The sequence below is a fragment of the Phyllobates terribilis genome, unplaced genomic scaffold (assembly GCF_046119375.1).
Source record: "Phyllobates terribilis strain yellow unplaced genomic scaffold, ASM4611937v1 Scaffold_8__6_contigs__length_399053987, whole genome shotgun sequence".
In the NCBI taxonomy this organism is placed as follows: domain Eukaryota; kingdom Metazoa; phylum Chordata; class Amphibia; order Anura; family Dendrobatidae; genus Phyllobates; species Phyllobates terribilis.
Genome location: NW_027362768.1, coordinates 80,197,103 through 80,218,559, shown reverse-complemented (window position 1 = coordinate 80,218,559; position 21,457 = coordinate 80,197,103). Strand labels below are relative to the sequence as shown.

Below are 21,457 nucleotides of genomic sequence, written 5' to 3'. Positions count from 1 at the left end.
GCACCCCACAGTCCTGCAGTATTATGGGCACCACGTACTCACTGATTTTAAAATACCGTATATTTTAAATAAGCCGACCCAAGTATAAGCTGAGGACCCTAATTTTACCACAAAAAAATGGGAAAACGTAATCCTAGGGTGGCAAATGCAGCAGGTACTGGTAAATTTCCCCATTCTGGTATGTATGGCACCCCTCATCCCCCAATCCTGGTATGTATAGCACCCCTCATCCCCCAATCCTGGTACGTCTGGCCTCTCCAATCCCCCAATCCTGGTACGTGTGGCCTCCCCAATAACCCAATCCTGGTATGTGTGGCCTCCTCAATCCCCCAATCCTGGTATGTGTGGCCTCCCCAGTCCCCTAATCCTGGTATGTGTGGCCTTCTTAACCCCCCAATCCTGGTATGTGTGGCCTCCTCACCTCCCAATCTTGGTATGTGTGGCCTCCTCAATCCCCCAATCCTAGTATGTATGGCCCCAATCACTGCACACATACATTAATAAACACTTATACTCACCTTCCTTCCTCACCTCTGCTCTAGCGCTGCATCCTGTCTGCCAGCAGCTCATGTCAGCATCTGGCAGCGCGCGCTCTCAGATGCGGAGGTGAGCTGCTGCTGCTGCCGGCATATTCACTCATCTCCATGCCAGGACTATGGGTGTAGAGAAGAGTGAATATGCATTCTCTTCAGTGGCGGGCACTGACAGCAGAAACCACGGCTCAGCACTCCTCCGTGCCCTCTACTAAAGAGAATGAATATTCCCTCTACACCACACCCATTTCCCTTTAGCAGCTGCAGAGGCCGGATACCGTGTGTGCCCTCTCCTCCACCACTGCAACCCGCTCCTCCACTGCCGCCGCAACCTCCTTCCCCCCAATACTCACCTATCCGCCTGGTTCTCAAGCTGCTTGGGGCCCTCCCAGCTCACGCGCCCACCTCCGGTCACGTGCCCCATGGCAGTGGCTTGGCCTGCCACCATTGGCAGTAGGCCACTGCTGTCAGCCCTGATAAGCAGGAGGCAACAAAGACAGACTGAAGGTATGTCTCATAGAATACACTTTAGATTCTGTACATATCACCGAAAACTAGTACATAACCATAGCTAATAATTTTATGGACTATTGTATTTTTGCTCTCTTCTATAAAACAGAAATAATATTTTAAGCTGTATAGGATGACAAACATAGGAACAAGAGGGTTTAATGGGAAAGGGAAGTATTTGAGAGCTTCCTAGATAGATTTAATGGGTAATCATATCTGTGGTTCATAGGACCTTTCTTCCTGTCTATAACAAATGAGCATACACTGGACTGGTAGTCAGACTTGGATCACATGACTAAGGTACCCACAATGAAAGCGCTTTTAAAGGGAATCTGTCAAGGGGTTTTTGCTATATAAATTGAGAACAGCATGAGGTTGCTGCTGAAACACAGATTTCAGGTATGTTTCACTTACTAGGCTGTGTGCTGTTGTTTCCATACAATGAAAGTTTTATCACCAGGAGATTATCACTGCCTGGATTACAGGGCATGGCACCTCCTGGTCTGACCATGCCATCTCCTCTGAAGAAGCTCACTGTCAATATTCAGTGCTCACAGAAAGCTGTGTGGATAGGGTCAGCTTTTGACCTCTGCTACATGCTACATCTTAAAACTCTGATTGTGTCACAACTGCTACACCCAGTAAACTAAGTGAATCATTGTTGAAATCAGGGCTTATTTTCCAATATTATGCTGCTCTCAGATGAGGTAGCAAAAGCTTGGGGACAGTTTCAATTTAAATGTATGAATGCCACTAAGCTACAACAAAACTAATGGTACAGTTAGAATTTTATTGGTAAATTAAGATTTTATATGCAAAACAATGATACAGTGCCACTTTAATGAATTGTATATCAAGTACAGCATGAATTTTTATTTCATACAGGAAATGCTTTTATTTCAAAGTTATGCAATCTTTTAGAAAGTAAAAATGTACTAAGATAGCTTAGTATCTTATTGAGTCTCTTTTACATCACACAAGCTTATTATCTTTGTGGTTTCATTCATTCATTCATCTTAAAATAAACTCAGAAACTCATCAAATGAAAGGAAATACTTCTCTCCTGGGTCCCATGATGAGAAATTCCTTGAAAAATATCTTACGCAGCAATTGAAGAGTCATTTCGTAAAGTTGATTTGATGGAAGCAGGAAAAATGGGCAAGAGTAAAGATCTGAATGACCAACAAGGGCCAAATTATGATGTCTTGTAGGAGATGGAAGTTTTGACTATGTTCCCCCTCGAAGACACATGTTAGTGTAATGTGTATTGTGACATGTGTTATTAGCGATGGTGTTGTAGTTTGTCAATAGTAGGGAGAGTTAGGTTAATGATTAGGACTAGCCCAGAGTGGGAGGGGCTAAACTGAAGGGACAGAGACAGTTTCCTGTCAGGAGTTCAGATAGGGCCCAGCCTGTAACAGAAGCAGACCTATGGTCTGATAAGTGAGCAGAGTCGCATGACGTGGGTGTCCCTGAAGTGAATGGAGATTGAGGGAAAGGACAACTAGATCCAAGCACGAGAAAGTGACAAAAGGTGTGAGTGATTATCCGGAGACGGGACCTGAAGCAGGAAGCCTAGCAACACAATACCGAGTTTGCACATCCTGGAGGTAACTGAACGATTCAGCTCAAGGAATCTGAGACGAAGAGAGTGCCCTCGGTGGTAGTTCAATGGCATCGGTCAGCAGAGAAGCTGAGTAATGGCATAGTGGCCAAGTTGCTCCCCTAAGGGGAAAAGAACGCGGAACTGCAGGTTGAAGTACCGGACTCTCACTTACTACCTGTAGTACCGTTATTGGTGAATGAGGGTAGTTCCTGAAGTACCATACTGGGTGATGGTGAAGACAAAGGACTAAATAAGGAAGGATAGAGAAAATGTGTATGAAGATGCTTCATATATTAAGAGAAACGTTCATGAAGTTATGCACTCGCTTTCTGTTGTATATAATTCCTACCAAGTTATCATTCAGTAAAAGGCCATTCCTTTTTAAGTGGTGGTCTCCCTCACTGAATTCTGTAAGACCTGATCCTGGCCAGCCGAAGTCACCGGCACCATGCGACCGGCAAGGTAGTAGCGCCCCAATAGACAAAATCCACACACCCAGCCAGGACCCCCATTTTCAGGAAGCATTCCGGGCTGTGGAAGACACAGGGCCAGCATCATCACCCAGGCAAGTGCCGGGGCCTTGGAAAAATGGGGGGACCCATTTGCCATCAGACACACCAGCACTTGACGTGTGGGACCCAGTGCCCTCACAGGGCCCCCGGCATCGTACTTCCAACTGTTCCAGCATTCTAGATATCGATACAGTTGAAGATAATGATGGGAGAGGGAGCTGTCAGCTGACACTCCCTCATCCATCATTCCCCCTCTGCGTCTGAGCTCTGTGATGTTTCAGCGCAGAGGGCGCTATGGTGTCACCACAGGGTGCTCTCTGTGCAGAGCAGAGCAGAGGGTCAGAAGATGCTGAGGAGACCAGAGCAGCCAGTGAATGGGGAAAGGTGAGTATTTGACTATTTATTTTTTATGTGTGGAGCATTATACTGTATGGAGCAATATATGGGGACGATTATACTGTATGTAGCAATATATGGGGCCCATTATACTGTATGGTGCCCATTTTACTGAATGCAGCAATATATTTGCCCATTATACTGAATGAAGGACTATGTGGTGCCGATAATACTATATGGAGGTATATGTGGTGCCCGTAATACTGTATGGAGGACTGTGTAGTGCCCATAATACTGTATGGAGGACTATGTGATGCCCATAATACTGTATGGAGGACTATCTGATGCTTATAATACTGTATGGAGGACTATGTAGTGCCCATTATTCTGTATGGAGGACTATGTGGGGCCCATTATTCTGTATGGAGGACTATGTGATGTCCATAATACTGTATGGAGGACTATGTGGGGACCATTATTCTGTATGAAGGACTATGTGGTGCTCATAATATTATAAGGAGGACTATGTGATGCCCATAATACTGTATGGAGGACTATGTGGGGCCATTATACTGTATGGAGGACTATGTGGTGCTCATAATACTGTATGGAGGACTACGTAGTGCCCATTATTCTGTATGGAGGACTATGGGGTGCTCTTAATACTGTATGGAGGACTATGTGATGCCCATAATTCTGTATATAGGACTATGTGGGGCCATTATACTGTATGGAGGACTATGTGGTGCTCATAATATTGTATAGAGGACTATGTGATGGCCATAATACGGTATGGAGGACTATGTGGGGCCATTATTCTGTATGGACGACTATGTGGTGCCCATAATACTGTATGGAGGACTATGTGCTACCTACAGTGGGTACGGAAAGTATTCAGACCCCTTTACATTTTTCACTCTTTGTTTCATTGCAGCCATTTGGTAAATTCTAAAAAGTTCATTTTTTTCTCATTAAAGTACACTCGGCACCCATCTTGACTGAAAAAAAACAGAAATGTAGAAGTTTTTGCAAACTTATTAAAAAAGAAAAACTGAAATATCACATGGTCATAAGTATTCAGACCTTTGCTCAATATTGAGTGGAAGCACCTTTTTGAGCTAGTACAGCCATGAGTCTTCTTGGCAATGATGCAACAAGTTTTTCACACCTGGATTTGGGGATCCTCTGCCATTCTTCCTTGCAGATCCTCTCCAGTTCCATCAGGTTGGATGGACAGCCATTTTCAGGTCTCTTCAGAAAAGCTCAATTGGATTTAGGTCAGGGCTCTGGCTGGGCCAGTCAAGAATGGTCACAGAGTTGTTCTGAAGCCACTCCTTTGTTATTTTAGCTGTGTGCTTAGGGTCATTATCTTGTTGGAAGGTGAACCTTCGGCCAAGTCTGAGGTCCAGAGCACTCTGGAAAAGGTTTTGATCCAGGATATCTCTGTACTTGGCTGCATTCATGTTTCCTTCAATTGCAACCAATCGTCCTGTCCCTGCAGCTGAAAAACACCCCCATAGCATGATGCTGCCACCACCATGTTTCACTGTTGGGATTGTATTGGGCAGGTGATGAGCAGTGCCTGTTTTTTTCTACACTTACCGCTTAGAATTATCACCAAAAAGTTCTATCTTTGTCTCATCAGACCAGAGAATCTTATTTCTCATAGTCTGGGAGACCTTTATGTGTTTTTGAGCAAACTCTATGCAGGCTTTCATATGTCTTGCACTGAGGAGAGGCTTCCGTCGGGCCACTCTGCCATAAAGGCCCGACTGGTGGAGGGCTGCAGTGATAGTTGATTTTGTGGAACTTTCTCCCATCTCCCTACTGCATCTCTGGAGCTCAGCCATAGTGATCTTGGGGTTCTTCTTCACCTCTCTCACCAAGGCTCTTCTCCCACAATTGCTCAGTTTGGCTGGATGGCCAGGTCTAGGAAGACTTCTGGTGGTCCCAAACTTGTTCCATTTAAGGATTATGGAGGTCACTGTGCTCTTAGGAACCTTGAGTGATGCAGAAATTCTTTTATAACCTTGGCCATATCTGTGCCTTGCCACAATTCTGTCTCTGAGCTCCTTGGGCATTTCCTTTGAGCTTATGATTCTCATTTGGGCTGACATGCACTGTGAGCTGTGAGGTCTTATATAGACAGGTGTGTGCCTTTCCAAATCAAGTCCTATCAGTTTAATAAAACACAGCTGGACTCTAATGAAGGAGTAGAACCATCTCAAGGAGAATCACAAGGAAATGGACAGCATGTGACGTAAATATGAGTGTCTGAGCAAAGGGTCTGAATACTCATGTGTCCATGTGATATTTCAGTTTTTCTTTTTTAATAAATTTGCAAAAATGTCTACATTTATGTTTTTTTCAGTGAAGATGGGGCACAGAGTGTACTTTAATGAGAAAAAAAATAACTCTTTAGAATTTACCAAATGGCTGCAATGAAACAAAGAGTGAAAAATGTAAAGGGGTCTGAATACTTTCAGTACCCACTGCATGCTGCATAAAGAGCTTTTTTGAAATGTCTGAGAATTTTCTGACATATCAGCTGAATGTAAGGTCAATTTAATGTCATTTTAGCCTTATCTTATTAGTCATTAGCAGTTTTACATGTTATCTTATTCAAAGTTCACTGCTATGATCTGCGGTTTTAATTTTGAATGTCTCTTTTTTATTGTTTAAATATTTTGACTGCTGAGAATAACAATAACAATGACTAAAGTCAGGAATTCCCATAACCGTTCAAAGGAGGTCATCCTAAGCGTTTCACGTTGCAATAGTTCTACATTCCACTAGGGGGCAATGATATGACTTTTTTTTAATTAGGTTTCAAATAAAGCCTGTGGTTTCCCCACCAGGAATCCCCCTCCTCCCATCACCTTATAAAAAGGTTGACAGGGATGTCTGTTACAGAGCTCAAACCAGGCTGGCACAAGGAGAGCGCAGAACACAACCGCCTGTGTATGATAAGTATAGCAGCATTGGAATTTATTAACTCCCCGAAAACCTGGAATTCACCCACATCCCTACTGGATTTAGCTATACTAGATATTTAAGACCATTAGGAGCTTTTATAGAACCCTACTTTTCTGCTGAAACATCACATACAAGCGAACCTCCGACATGGCCAAGATCAGACCTGTCACCTTAACATCACTGATGTTCTGCTATCAAATCATCTTCATGCAAGGTAAGATTTTTTTCTACTTAGATAGATGATAAAACTATCTATTTATATATCCATCTATCTGTCTATCTATCTATCTATCTATCTATCTATCTATCTGTTCTGTCTGTGTGTCTATCTATCTATCTATTATAAAGTATCTATCTGTTTCTCATTATAGTATCTAACAGTATTTATTTCTCATAAAGTATCTATCATCTATCTTAATTAATTTTTCAAAAAGTTTCTATCTATATATCTGTCTAATATTATTCTATCTATTATCTATCTATCCATATATACATATATCTATCTATCCATCTATTTATCTTCTATCTATTCCATATCTATCTATACTAATATCTATCTATCTAATATTTATCTATCCATCTTTCTATCTATATTAATATCTATCTGATATCTATCTATCCCATATCTATCTATAAATATATCTATTTATCTATCCCATATCTATCTATCTATCTAATATCTATATTAATATCTGTCTGCTATCTATCTATCTATCTCTTCTCAGTTGTAATTCATAGATCCATTTATTAGTAGTTTTCGATCAGTCATTGAAAAAAATAAGCCATGTTATAATACAATAGGATTCGCCTATTGGAATCAGTATCTTCTTTCTATATTGTATGTTACAATGAATGGCGGTTCCAGCTTGTAGCTTATATTTTGTACTTTCGTCAGCTTCTGCCTTAGATATCACTCTTTTATCACCGCAAACCCCAATCAAAGCTGCGATTGGGGAGGAACTTCATATTACTTGCTTGGCATCGAAATGTAGCAATAAGGATCCCGGCTTCACCTGGTCTAGCATCGTGGATAAATATTTAGGTGGTAATATAGTTACCGTGGAGCAAAGGTCAACGCTAACCGTGGAGGTCCGAGCTGAGACGGATGGCACATACCGGTGCACTGTGTCGTGTGATAATGCACCAGCAGAGAAGAGCTTCACCATCACCGTCTACTGTAAGTGCCTGATATGATTGCCCCTATTTACATGCTCAAGACGTTACATTGTAAGATCCATGGCAGCAGTTACAGAAAGGCGTGTGAAGGAATGGTGCATACTGTGCTTGGGTCTATGGAGGAGACAATAGGGAGGCGCAGTGCTGGGAGAACAAAGACAAATACCGTCCGAACAGTGCAAACCATTTATTAATGATCCGAAGCAGATCAGGATCAGGGCTCGTCCTCCACATTGTAGGCTTTATTGCAGCTGTTACTGATATATTTTAAATAAACCGCCAGTAACGACACAGGGCGGTGATAATACACCCTGCTCATTGTGAAACTTCCCCTGATGAATGACTTCACTAGCAGTCACCTCATAATGCCAGATCTACTGTAGCATAAAACAAATTTCCTTTCTTTTCTTTTTTTTGAAACACAGATTGGTATGGTGGGCCACAGAATCCAATACTGTGGTCTACGTGGCTCAGTGTGTTGCATCTATGTACTCACTTAGAATAAATGCTTCTAGTAAAATCTGTAAGACTGTAATATGGTATGCATTGCTGCATGCAGGCTTGGACTAGCCCACGGGAGAGGAGGCGAATCCTCCAGTGGGCCCCTTTGCAGGAGTAAGCCACTTACCGCTCATCATGAGCAGTAGTTGACCCAATACATTTGATTCATTAAGTACGGACAAAAGCATAATGAAGATGGGAATTAGCTATGCAGTTTCCATAAACAGCATAACAGAGGAATGGGTGTAGGGAAGCGTTTGGTGACTGTGTGTCGCACTGTCATAGGATATGACCTTTGATATTGCAAACTATTATATTGCTCCTACGCTCTCGCTAGTGGCAGCTAGAGATTAACAGAATATTATGTTTTAAAGGGGTTGCCAATTGGAGAACCTCTTATTAATAGTTCCACTCTGTAGCACAAAACTAAAGAACTGTATACTGTACTTACCTCCTGGACCGGAAAACTGCCCTGATTGAATATTGAAGGCAACAGTCGATCAGCTTTTGCTGATTGGCTGCAGTGGTCACATGACATTGTTTTGTCACGTTACCGTCCGGAAATGCAGGGAGATCAGAAGAGCAGGTCTGGTCAGGGAGGTAAGTGCATGACTTTATTTTGTGTTGCAGAGTGGAGTTATTAAGAAGGGATGTTGTGGACAACCCCTTTAACTCTATATCTATTCAGCTCTATGGAGCTCAGACAACTATAAAGATAAATTAGGAGTTAATTAACAGAGTTTTGGACCTAAAACATCTACTTAAAGAGGTTGTCCACTACTTTATCATTGATGACCTATCCTTAGCGAGTATTTCTGGCCGCCGACACCAAAAGCAGCTGATTGACAAGGGTGTTGGGTGTCGGACCCCGACTGATCAGACAATGGAGCAGTGGACAACCTCTTTAAAGGTTTGATTCACATTCATAATGTAACCTATATGGTTACTATAAATCTAGTTATAGCTGCAAAGAGACCACGTGTGAAGCTGTACTTCTGTGTCTACGTTCTATGATAAGATTAGTAAAGTGATTTTATCTTGCAGCGTTTCCCAGTGATCCCGTTCTACATGTCTCCTCCCTTGTGGTTGGGCAGCCATCACGTATCACCTGCATCTTCCCCAGCATCTATCCTGCAGATACGCTGACTGCTGAAATCCTAATGAATGATATTATTGTGGCTTCGTATGAGCCAGAAGAGAACCAAGCTGCGAATCAAAATGAGATTCAGAACATCAGCCTGAGCCATGATATAATCCTGGAAGAGGAGATGGACAAGTATACGATTTTATGTATGGCTAAACTGGAGTTTGCAGATCTTGAGAGTGATCCTATAGAGAGAAACACAACCAAGACGCTCAATCTAATGTGTGAGTAATGGAAGCATGCCATATTTTTCTCCTCGTAAACCTAATGTTACCACCTAACCCATTGCTTGACTTGAAGAAACTATTTTATTACTTAAGGGGCCGACTTTGACTTTTTCTTCTATTTTCAGATCCTCCAGTAAAACCCCAAATCATTGTCCAACCATCCCCAATTGTAAAAGCTGGTGAAGAAATACGTCTGATATGTTCATCTGACAGTAAATTCCAAGCTGTTGTTCAATGGGTGAAGCAAATAGGGGATGTCGAGTATGAAATGTCATCAGATGATCAGGGGTCTTTAATACTTTCAAATACAGAGCCAGAAAATAGTGGGGTGTACATCTGTTATGCCCAAAACAGTGTTGGGAAAACATCCTCACAGATGGAGATCAGTGTGCGAGGTAAGATATTTCTTCTTTTAAAGAGAACCTGCCAGGCGATTCCTGCAGCCCAAGCTGTGGGGAGCATGAATCTAAGACTGGCTAAACGATTGCAGACTAGTATATTTTTCTCCAAAACATTTTGCATTTTAGAGTAAATATACAGAGTAAATAAAGATCTAAGAAAACAGGGGCACTGCTTAGTGCTGCTGCGGGTGATTGACAGGTCTCTCCTTTGTGTGTACATAGGAAATACCTATCAATCACCTAAAGCGGCGCTGGGAAGAGCTGGCAAGGTGTAGCACTAAACTAGTCTCGTCTCCGGCTATGGTCCCCGGCCAGATCTTTTAAGTAAATATACTTGGCCACAATTGTTTAGCCAAGCCCTGATTCTTGCTGCCCGCAGCTACTTTAACCCTAGAACGCATGACCATAAAAATCTACTTTTTCACATACCTGGGGCCTTTTAGGCCCGTGTGCAAATAACATGGAATAACTCAAACAAAAATGACAAACAACTATATATCTGAGGAATACCTAGAGTTTCAAAATTCTAACTAAAGTAATCTTGCAGAAAATAGAAAACAATTAACAGGGCGGGCCTGCGAGGCCCCAGGTATGCATTCTAGGGTTAAAGGAAGTCTGTTAGCACAAAATGACTGTTCTAACCAAGCACCGCTGCTCAGTGCACTCTTAGCATGACCGAACCATTCTGCTCACCTTTCCACCAACCTGTTTCCATCTATCTTCACCCTCCTCTGATTCCTGTAATGCCAGAGCTGTCAATGAAGGAAGAGGGAAGCAGAGCTGGATGGAAACCAGTAGGTGGTAAAGTATACTGACAGACTGTGCTTTGTTTGAACAGTCATTTTGTGCTGAAAATCTCTCTCTAATGTTCTCACTACTTCAAATATTGTCCCAATAAAAGTTGTAATTTTTATTTCTTATCTCCGTTTAATACCTTATAAATATATATATATAGCTGAATTACTTTTGATCAGTATCTTCTGATATGAGTTTGTCAGATCATTTTCATTTGTCATCAATACATTCTGAGCCAGCTTTATGATATATCTTTATAGGAGTCAGATTTTAGATTTCTCTTGTAGATATGTTAACAGATTTTATCAGGCAAGAATAAGACATGATTAATTATCTGTAATAGAACAGAAGAAGTAAAATAAACTGCATGCTGTAATTGTCTTGGTCTTTTTAGGTCCGCCAGAAAATCCCATGCTGTCATTGAAGCCTTCACCAACAGTTATAGCGGGAGAAGCTGTTACAATTGAATGCATTGCAAGCAGCGACACAACTGTTACATTGTGGAAGATCTCAGAAGATGGAGATATTTTTTCCTTAGACTCAGAAAGGAAAGTCGTGATAGATGAAGCTGATCCAATAGACGCAGCTGTGTACAAATGCACGGCTGAGAATCAGTATGGCGTAAGCGAGACTTCCCAATCCCTCACAGTGGAATGTAAGCGTCTAGTTTGCAATATCCAATTATTTATTATGTGTTTATTTATTTACATCCTGTCACATTTTTTCTTAAATCTTCTGTAAAGTGAAGCAATTTCTTATTTTTTTTCACAGATCCACCCAGGGAAACAATTCTTTCATCTTCATCCATTGATGTGAACGAGGGAGATATGGTCATTCTGACTTGTGTTTCTCAGGGAGTTCCTACGCCAAATATCTCCATCTCGAAACTTTTAACAACGGGGGAGAGTGTTCTCCTTTCTGAAGATTCAGTGATTGCTTTACCTAAAGTGACCAGTGGGATTTACCAGTGCCTGGCTAATAACCGACTAGGGAGTGAGAAACACAAGTTGGAACTTAATGTGCGAGGTGAGTGGTCAACACCAACTCCAACTGGTGGATTTCGATTTTGGTGGCATCCATGATTAGGTATTGCAGAATGTGGCCGTCATTTCTGGATGGTTACTTATGTGCTGATGAAATATAAGCTTCTATGGCAGCAATCTCAGGCAACATAATGAAAGCACAGAGAGATGTCATTTGAAGCTTTCAATCCCCAATGCAAAATCTGTAGCAGAGTATTTTGTAGCATGGCAAAGCCTAACGGTGTGTAACACACTCACTGTCAGGAGTCTGCTCTGGTCGCTGGTTCCAGCAGTCTTCACATGATTACTCATATGTAATTTTCATACTTAGGCCGCGTCCACACATTGAGTATTTGGTTAGTATTTTACATCAGTATTTGTAAGCCAAAATTACGAGTGGAACAATGAGAGGAAAAGTATAATATTAACACGTCACCACTTCTGTATTTATCACCCACTCCTGGTTTGGGCTTACAAATACTGATGTAAAATACTGACCATTTAAATACATGTGTGATCTAAAGATCACACATGTCTCGACTCGTATGGTAAAGAGGGCCATAGCTCAGGTCCTGTGTGCAATTAGAACCTCTGCAGCCCTATTGTTAAAGAAGGCCTGTCACTTGCCATAATTATGTCATCACCTGGTCTAATTGCCACCGTTCATCTGAATCTGGTGTAGTCGCTCTTCCTAGTATGTAGATTTGGTCTTGTTAGCTAAGTGGGCGAGCCCCTCAAAAAGATGGCCAGAAAGAATACTTGAGGATCACATCATCTTGGCTAACAATACTACATCTATATAGAAGGAAGAGGGGGGGCATATTTCACGAATGGAGAGTCACAGGAACAAGAAAGAAAAACAAAAATCCAGATTCAAGAGAGCATTTAGTCCAGGCAATGACATATTCATGGTAAATGACAGGTCCAACCCATCTGCTCACATCATAGCATATCTTTATTAATTAAAATCAACATTAACGTCTATAGTTTAGTTTTGACATTCTTTTTCTCTTTTGACAGTTCCCCCAAAAAATACATATATAACTATCACGCCATCACATACGGTGCAAAATGGCGACAGTGTACATATCCGGTGCTTATCGGAAGCTTCCCCTGCCCCTAAATTGGTACTGAAGATGAAAACAGAGCTGGGCATCACTGAGCTGGCATCGGAGCATGGACTGTACAGTATTCCACATGCTGCAGGAGCGCACACAGCGACCTATCTATGTGAAGCATCAAATATAATTGGAGAGCAAATCGCAGAGGCCACGCTGACTGTACAAGGTGAGATCCATGGACAAAGCCTTGCAGAATGTATTACACTGATACCTAGGATGTAACAGTCCTTTTTAGACTTTTAAATCACGTTTTAATGTATTTGAGAGACAAAGATAAGTGATTTTTTACTTAACTGATTTGCTAGAGGCTAAAGCTACACTGAAATCGCAGCAACACATTGCAACATTGGATGTAATTATTTCCTTTTGTGTCACGTTGCGACCTGCAACTGCAACAGTGTCGCATATGTTTCCAGATGTGCTGGATATTCTGTTATTAGTTGTAAGTCACAAACGATTAATTTGCGATAGACTTCAATGCAATTCACATGCACCATGCGACTTGTCTGCAAATTGGATGTTTTTTTTTACATCGAAATCAGAGTTGTAAAATAGTCACGTTACAGCAAGTCGTAGACAAGTTGCTCAAATGTTTTTAATCGCAGGACCTGTCAGATAATTGCTGTCGTTTGACACATAGAATACAATAGGAGGAGTGACTGGACCGTTATCTTCCTAAATTTGACATTAAAAAAATATTCATGCTGCGGCAGCCTCATGCAGTCAAAATAATGCACAAATGTGGCAGAAAAAGGCCTCATGATTATACGGGTAAAATGGAAGTATTGCCTTCAAAATCAAGTAGACATTTGCCTCAACAAGCTGCTGCAGCGTGGAAGCCCAGCCTCATAACTATAGGAAATTTCTGTGCCACAAGGAATCAACATGACTAGCTCCTAAATTAAAGGGGTTGTCCGGCTTTAGACTGCAAGTCTGCAGTCACTTTGTGTGACTGCAGACTTGTGAATTCTCACATCTCACGCACTACACACTGTGAGGATTCTCCGGTCCCAATGCTGGGGCGGCAGCTGCGTGACTGCAAGTATGCAATTTGCATACATGCAGTCACCTGCCAACTAGATATGCGTGACCTCCCTTAATGCAAGAGTATTGAGCGAGGCTGGACATGTCTAGTCGGCTTGTGGCCGGAAGTATGCAAATTGCATACTTGCAGTCACATGACCTCCCTCTCCCGGTGTCGGGACCGAACAATCCTCACAGCGCACAGTACACGCGATGTGAGAATTCACAAGTCTACAGTGACATAGAGTGACTGCTGACTTGTAGCCTAAGGCCGGACAACCCTTTTAACATGGCTATATCAAGACAATAAAAGCTAAAATAACTGAATATAATGATTTAAATCAAGCTACCACCCAGAGTTTAATCAAACATTGTGAAATTATTCTTTTCTATTTACCATTACATTTTTTATTTTACCCAACAGCTGCACCCCAGAATACTCAAATCTCTATAACTCCATCCTCTGTAGTAAGAGAAGGAGATAACGTACATATAAGATGCACTTCCGAAGCATCTCCTGCTTCTAGATTGGCCCTGAAGATGAAAATGGAACATGATGTGGTTGATCTGGTGGCTGAAGGTGGAGAATACATAATTTCGAATGCTGAAGAGAGACATATAGGAATATATATCTGTGAATCCACCAATGTGGTTGGAAGTGAGATTGTAGAGGCCGTACTTAATGTACAAGGTGAGACCTGTTTATAATGCTATACCTAGATTAAATGTTTTAGATGCAGTATATGCTTAAATGGTTATTTGCCAAGATCCAAGCTATCCTCTATACATTTTTAGGGGGGTAGCTTGCTGATCACTGGAGTTCCAACTGCTGAGGTCCCCAACAATCTTGAGATTGGGGCTCTGGACCCCAAGAACGAGGCTCTACAGCCCCGTCAGGAAGGGAGAAAAAGTGCACATACTTCACCTCCACTCCAGTCATTGTTAATGGGAGTACAACATTCTCTGGCATTCCCATAGACAATGAATAAAACAGAGGTTGACCATGTGCACTTCCGCTGCATTCAACGTGAAGCTGCAAAGCCCTGCTCCCAGAGTTCCCGAGCCCGGATCTCAGGATTGCTGAGGGTCCAGCAGTTGGACCCCTAGTGATCAGAAACTTATCTCCTATTCTATGGATAAGAGATAACTTGTCTTTTGAAGAAAAAAAAACTTTTAACAAATTTTAGAAAGTTTCTACCTCTGCATCATATCAGAGATGTATTTATAAGGAGTGCAGAGATGATAGTTGTAATAGGAGCTTTATGGGACCTTCTGTCTTTTAACAGGAGGTCAATCATGTAGATGACGCAGGACAGTTGGGGTCCCTATTACAAATACTGTATTGAAGTCCAGGTGCCTTATAATATACATCTGTTGGATCCTGAAAAGCTCAGTTTTTATGTTTCCTTCACAGTTCCACCAAGAAACACCTATATTACCATCACTCCATCGGACGTTGTGAGAGAGGGTGACATAGTACAGATTTGGTGTTCTTCAGAAGGATCTCCAGACCCTAAGCTTGTCCTGAAAATGAGAACAGAAGATGAAGTATTTAGCCTGGAATCAAGCGATGGAGTTTACAATATAAGTCATGCAGGAATGGAGAACTCAGGAACCTACATCTGTGAATCCACCAACGTGCTGGGCCTGGAAGAAGCTCAGAACACACTGACTGTGCAAAGTGAGTATACAAAGTATCAGTCATCAACAGATTTCCAATATGAAAGACAACAATGTATTCTATACACAATGCTAACAAGATATCTGATTTATACCATCTTCCATACGAATAACCTCATACATTTTCTTCCAGTTCCACCACGAAACACCACAGTGGTTGTGACTCCATCACAGAACATCATAGAAGGTGATACAGTCACTATCACTTGTGAGACCCACAGCATCCCATCTCCAACCATCATTCTTCAGAAAGTGTGTGACCAGAATAACACAATGCTACAGACTCAAAATGGCACCTTTACACTGCACAATGTCACCCGCAATGACACTGGAACATACACCCTCAAAATCTTTAATAGTGCTGGAAATGAAACCGAGGTCATCAATATCGTTGTGGCAGGTGAGCAGCATTTATAGTAGGATATCTGTAAGCTTACTTTAGAGAATTTGGGTAGACAGACATTAAACTGACTTTTCTGTTTAATATTCATTTGGGTAAGGCTACTTTTACACATCTTTATAAGTGTTACCATCCGAGAGAAACGGAATGCTCTTTTTCTCAGGTGTCATCCTAGTTGCTTTTTAGTTTCTTCAGTTTTTTTTTATCTCAAGGAAGCAGGGAGAATGTCTGAACTTTTTTATCCAATGACTCTTAAAAACCTGTGAAGCTTTGAAGAGAGGAAAGGAGGCTCTCTGTCCCATAAAAACATATTATATTGTAAAACTCTTTGAAACATGGATGCAGGAGAATACAGGTGCATGAGACGGATGACGAACGTTTCTCACACAATGGTGCTTCAACGGGTCCAAACACGGTGCAATAAAATGCTGCCTTTCCTCTCTTTGAAGCTTCATGGTAATCCTGCATTTGGTGAAGCACGCGGAGTTATTGAATAATCGCAAGGTGTGTGTTGTTATCCTTTCTGATTGTGTGAGTAATGTATGGTGCCGGTTCTTTTTCGCACGTTCTTAAAAACCCGTCCCCAGGTTTTTCCCATATAACATAGAGCCAGAACCTGTAAGTCCTCATATATAGTATACAGCTGTATATATGTCCCCTAACGGCTGCATAATACTTACCTACAGGGCGGTCCGGTCCGATGGGCATCGCTGGTCTTGATCCGGTGCCTCCTCTCTTCTTGCGATGCCATCCTCCTTCGTGTGGATGATGCGTTCTATATCATCCACACAGTGTTCCCCCATCATGCTCGTTTGCAGGCGAGCTTCTCTCTGCACTGCCGAGGGCAGAGCTAAGTACTGTAGTGCGCATGCGCGGGGAAAGGCCGAGGAGCACTGGCGCATGTGCACTTCAGTACTTAACTTTGCCCTGAGCAGAGAGCGGAGAAGTTCGCCTGCACAATAGCACAATGGAGGACACTGTGAGAAAGAGGTAGGATGCTTCATCCACACCTAGCAAGAAGAACGGTGATCACAAGAAGAGAGCTGGCGCCCGGATCAAGACCAGCTACGTCCATCGGACCGGACCACCCTGTAGGTGAGTGTTATGCAGAGCGGTTTGATCACATATATAGAGCATTCTAGAATCCTGTCACTGAGGGCTTATAGGTGCTGGCCGTACTTTATATGGGAAAAACCTGGGGATGGGTTAACAATGTACCAGGTTAAGGGATGAGAATGTTACAGGTAAAAATCAGACCGTACACTGACCAATGTAATTCGTTAGGGTTTTCTGGAGAAAAGTTTATTCACATGGACCCATTGGACAGCACTAGTGCGTGTCACACGGTTGTGTGAATGTAGCCCTAGTCATGAAAACCCACACACAGGAAACCATACATTACCCTCTAGGAACTGAAAGTGAGAAGCTGCTTCTAGATCATCCGTGTAAGGTCTTTTCGGTTGACATCAGACGTGCATCTGGTATAAAGCACAGAAGCATTGAGAGCATTTACATATTACTGACATATTCAGGTCCACAGCTGCTGAGCTGACACTTCTATTACTCACAAGTGCAGCGCTGCTATTAACCACATTAGCGTTTGTGAACTCTGTGACGCATTCACCAGGTTAAGTCTGAATATAATGGACAATAAACAGAAATGTGAAAATGGTGACAATGTTACATGTGGAGGTTTACATCAGAAAGTAAAAGATTACAATATAATGTAGCCACTTTTACTGTGCACTTTTATTTTAGTGATCATTTAGTAAAATACTGTTGCGATGAACAATGTTCCACAATTAATTTGGCGGTGCCATGTTTGCTACTGTGCATAGATACTACTGAACCCCAGAATCGCTGGCAATATCTTGGTATTCCTGGAAATTGGTACATTGGTCAAAGTCCTATCATTGAAAGTCAACGCTAGTGATATCACTTTTTCTATACTTTTTCCTTTTTCATGTATCGCTGAATACCACTAATTTGAAGAGCTCTAGGGATTAACATGATGTGGATGTTCATTCAGTTCTTTTCAGGGGAGGGGAGTAGATTTGGGAAAACTTGTGTCTTTCAAAGAATTCGCAGTTGATATTGAGTGTGATCACTTTGACAATCAATGGTGAATCCTTTGCTTATGTTAGAGATTGTATGAGCTTTAGCAGAGAAGAACTGAAATGACATTGTTACACTGGTGATTTTGCAAGTTGTAAATTGTAATTTCAGATTTTGAGACCCGTAAAGTACTGTATGTAGCATTGTATATGACAAGCAACTGTCCCTGACTACTTGACAAGTAGATTTATGTTTTTGTGCTATATGTATGATATTCGACATGTATGCTATTGATAGTGAGTTAAGGTCAATGTCTATTTTGGGTTTGTGCATGGGCACCTGCTCATATTCCCATTAATATACATTACTACTGAACCTGACCCTTCACTGTCTATAGAAGCAGCATCTGTTGTGTCCTATCAATGTAATCAGTCCCTCATTCCCATCGTGCTGCCCGCTCACTCTTTTAACCATCCCCCCTTTCTTTGTCTTCCTAATAGGACGACAACAGAGCCCAAGATTCAACCCCATGTCCACAATTATTTTTGGATCTGTGGCTTTTGTGTCAGTCGGTGTTATTGGATCCATCATTTATCATCTCAAGAAGGCAAAGTTACAAGGATCATACAGTTTGGTAAAGGCTTTGAGAAGCAAAGTGTGACTTCACACAGATTGGATTTGATGGCTATTTCCATGTGCTGCTGTGGGACACAGCTCGTACATTTCTGTGGGCATTGAATGGCACTTGTGGTAGCACATGCCATCTGAGAGACGTTCAGATGACTCCATGATAAGCTTGGGCTGTCGGAATCTGTGTTTTGCGGTACTTGCAAAGAGTCTAGAAGAAGAAAACATCCAAACCCAGTTCTTCTGCTATAATAGGGAAAGACTGAAGCAAACTAAGACTGTTATCAAAAAGAAGAAGTCTCAGATATCTGGAGCCCTGTGTGTGAAGGTTCACTATTTGCACTTAGATGTTGGTGTTTTGTACAGTGTGATAATGACGATATTAATGTGTAGAAGCTGCTCCGATGTGAATGTTGTGTTATGTCGGCACATTATTTTTGATGTTCTGTCCTCATTCTCATGTGTCTGTTTTATACGTGGTGGAGATGTGCTACGTGTGATGAATCTTAATGCGGCCTTTCTCCTTAGGCAGAGCTGAGCTCTAGTCATCTTTTGTTGGTCATTGAAATGAAATGAGAAGTGTAAATGATTGCGAGGATCAAACCAAGAACCAAAAGAGTGGGAATTCTGCTATAATGGAAACAAAGCAAACAATAGAGCATCTCATTGGTGTGAAGAGTGTGTAACATTACAGAACCCGGCTAATAAAACTGCATATTGGTACATACGATTAATTCCATTTACCATCTGCATCACCATACATTTTAGATCTTATTTACTTTACTGGTTTATCATCAGTGATTCAGCTTTTTTTATTCATAGACATGAGCTGCAGTCAACCCAGAATTACTTTTCAGATACCACACATGATCCATCATTGTGGTTACTGAAGTTTACCTGATAAGCAGCAAAGGTACCAAAAACTAGACACCATAAATGCCTAATTATAGATAATAATGTAGGTCCAATCCTCGACAGCAGTAGGATATACAATCATCAATAAGAAAATAATTACCTACAAAAAATGGCCTAAGCCGCAGAGCTATTGTACATGTGACAAACTATATACTGTTAGCATCACAAAAAACTGAATATATAAACCTATAAAAATGACTACTACAAGTAAAACGTAATATGAATATTCAATCTTTATTGTAATATTATCTACACAAGTAAAATCAATAAAAAATATGGAGAATTGTCATGTTAACAAAAATCAAAAGGAAGAGTATACATAATTACTGTTCATGCATAGTAATAAAGCTTATAGATCAAGGGCTACACTGGTAACTAATATGCTGGATATTTTAAAATAGTTAAGAGTTTCCTCAATGGTACATAAGTTATTTAAATAAAATATAGCTGAATGCATTAAGCCGTTTCTGTTTTTAACCATTTAACTATGTTCTTCTTCCACCTCTAAACAGTCACAATAGTAGCCCCACTATAGTAAATGCAGGAATGTTAGATCACCTATAGTATGCCGGTCATTAGACATGTCCCCAGGTTTCTAAATAAATTAAAATGACTAATGTGTTTTTGGAGTGAAGGTTTTTATAAAGTTAATTTTATTATTTTATTCACATAATATTATATTTTTAAAGGAATATATTTAAATTAAAGATTTATAGTGTTTTCAATGTTTAGTCTTGATTTTTTTCCTTTTGGGTAAACTATTTGCCATGCACATCTGTATAATACCACTATCAGCTTTCATCAATGTTATGTTTGTGTTTATAAGGTCATTATTGCGAGGCCCAAAAAAAAAAACAACTTAAACACACCAGACCCCCAACACATACCAAAGGAAAACTACACTTAACCCTAACACAGTTCAACAGTGGTGAGTCACTCACAATTGCGCAGATCAGATGCAGATGGCGGCCGCCGCTTGTTCCCAGTGTATCTGTCCCAAATCAATTCACTTGAGTCCTTTCTCCTGTATATTGGATCTCTTTCCTCTGCAGGCAGGCAAATCTTGTTTTACTTTCACTATTGAGTAATGGCTGACATTCTGTGTTGTCTGTTGCATCAGCTCACAAGTCTTCAGGGAAACTGTTATTCAACAAGGGATGAATTTCTCTACTCTGACACAGTCCTGGCAAGAAATCTTGTTAAAGTCCATACTCGTATCTCTCATAGATTAACAGTTTCTATTTATAACCTCTCCTTATCAGGGAACCTCATCAGGAGTCTCTCTGTTCCCTCAGATACACAAGAGGTCTCTCTGCTTCCTGGTTCCTCATCCCTCCCAGCACACACCAAGCAACCTGAGGGGGGAGGCGACTAGTTCAAAACCCGAAAACCCAGAGGGGAGTATGGTTTCTTAAAGCCACAATGTATTCAACGTCCGGTAAGGGCTGATCCCCTACATGCCTCCCCACTTAAAGATGGTCATCCTCAAACTCGCTGTATAGCTCTGAAAGGAAAAAGGCTTTATGCAGCGGTATACATAACAGGACCGCTTTCATCAAATACATATGAGTGGACCAAATAAACTGATCAGCATTGTACCTGTCTGGTGGAACCCCCACATTAGGCCTACTGGATCTCCAGAGCTCCTGACTTTCCTCCATTGGCATAGCAGCCGTAGGACTGTCCTCTCCAGCTGAAGGTTTGCCTGGAGCCTTGGGTTCCTCCCCTCCGTGAGCTGGCAATGGATCTGTGTCAGAAATGTCAACTCTCGCAGACTGGGGACCTTCTGCTGACTAAGGAACGGTCCACCAGTCTTCAACACAGTCACTGTCCAGGAAAACTTGTCCTGATGAAGGAACAGGAGGAGCGGCATGGCCGTAACATATTCCTATGTAGA

The 21,457-nt window shown here is 41.5% G+C and overlaps 1 protein-coding gene across 2 annotated transcripts; it reads left to right on the top strand.

The window, feature by feature from the left end:
* Positions 1-6,356: 6,356 nt before the first annotated feature.
* Positions 6,357-20,285, top strand: VCAM1 (vascular cell adhesion molecule 1). Of its 2 annotated transcripts, XM_073643035.1 has the most exons (11): positions 6,360-6,687; positions 7,369-7,650; positions 9,195-9,518; positions 9,647-9,916; positions 11,112-11,372; positions 11,489-11,743; positions 12,760-13,026; positions 14,308-14,574; positions 15,298-15,564; positions 15,697-15,963; positions 18,519-20,285. In XM_073643035.1, exons 1-11 carry the CDS (start codon positions 6,621-6,623, stop codon positions 18,677-18,679), a joined length of 2,688 nt encoding a protein of 895 aa, XP_073499136.1. In that variant the 5' UTR covers positions 6,360-6,620; the 3' UTR covers positions 18,680-20,285. The 2 variants fall into 2 exon arrangements, with proteins under 2 accessions (XP_073499137.1, XP_073499136.1); XM_073643036.1 differs by lacking the exon at positions 15,697-15,963 and having other exon boundaries at positions 6,357-6,687.
* The last annotated feature ends 1,172 nt before the right edge of the window (positions 20,286-21,457 follow it).

Excerpts from the sequence above, each read along its gene's own strand:
- VCAM1 (XM_073643035.1), top strand. The coding sequence starts at position 6,621 with ATGGCCAAGATCAGACCTGTCACCTTAACATCACTGATGTTCTGCTAT. Across the intron at positions 11,373-11,488 it reads CCAATCCCTCACAGTGGAAT|ATCCACCCAGGGAAACAATT; the intron begins GTAAGCGTCTAG and ends TTTTTTTCACAG. Across the intron at positions 11,744-12,759 it reads GTTGGAACTTAATGTGCGAG|TTCCCCCAAAAAATACATAT; the intron begins GTGAGTGGTCAA and ends CTCTTTTGACAG.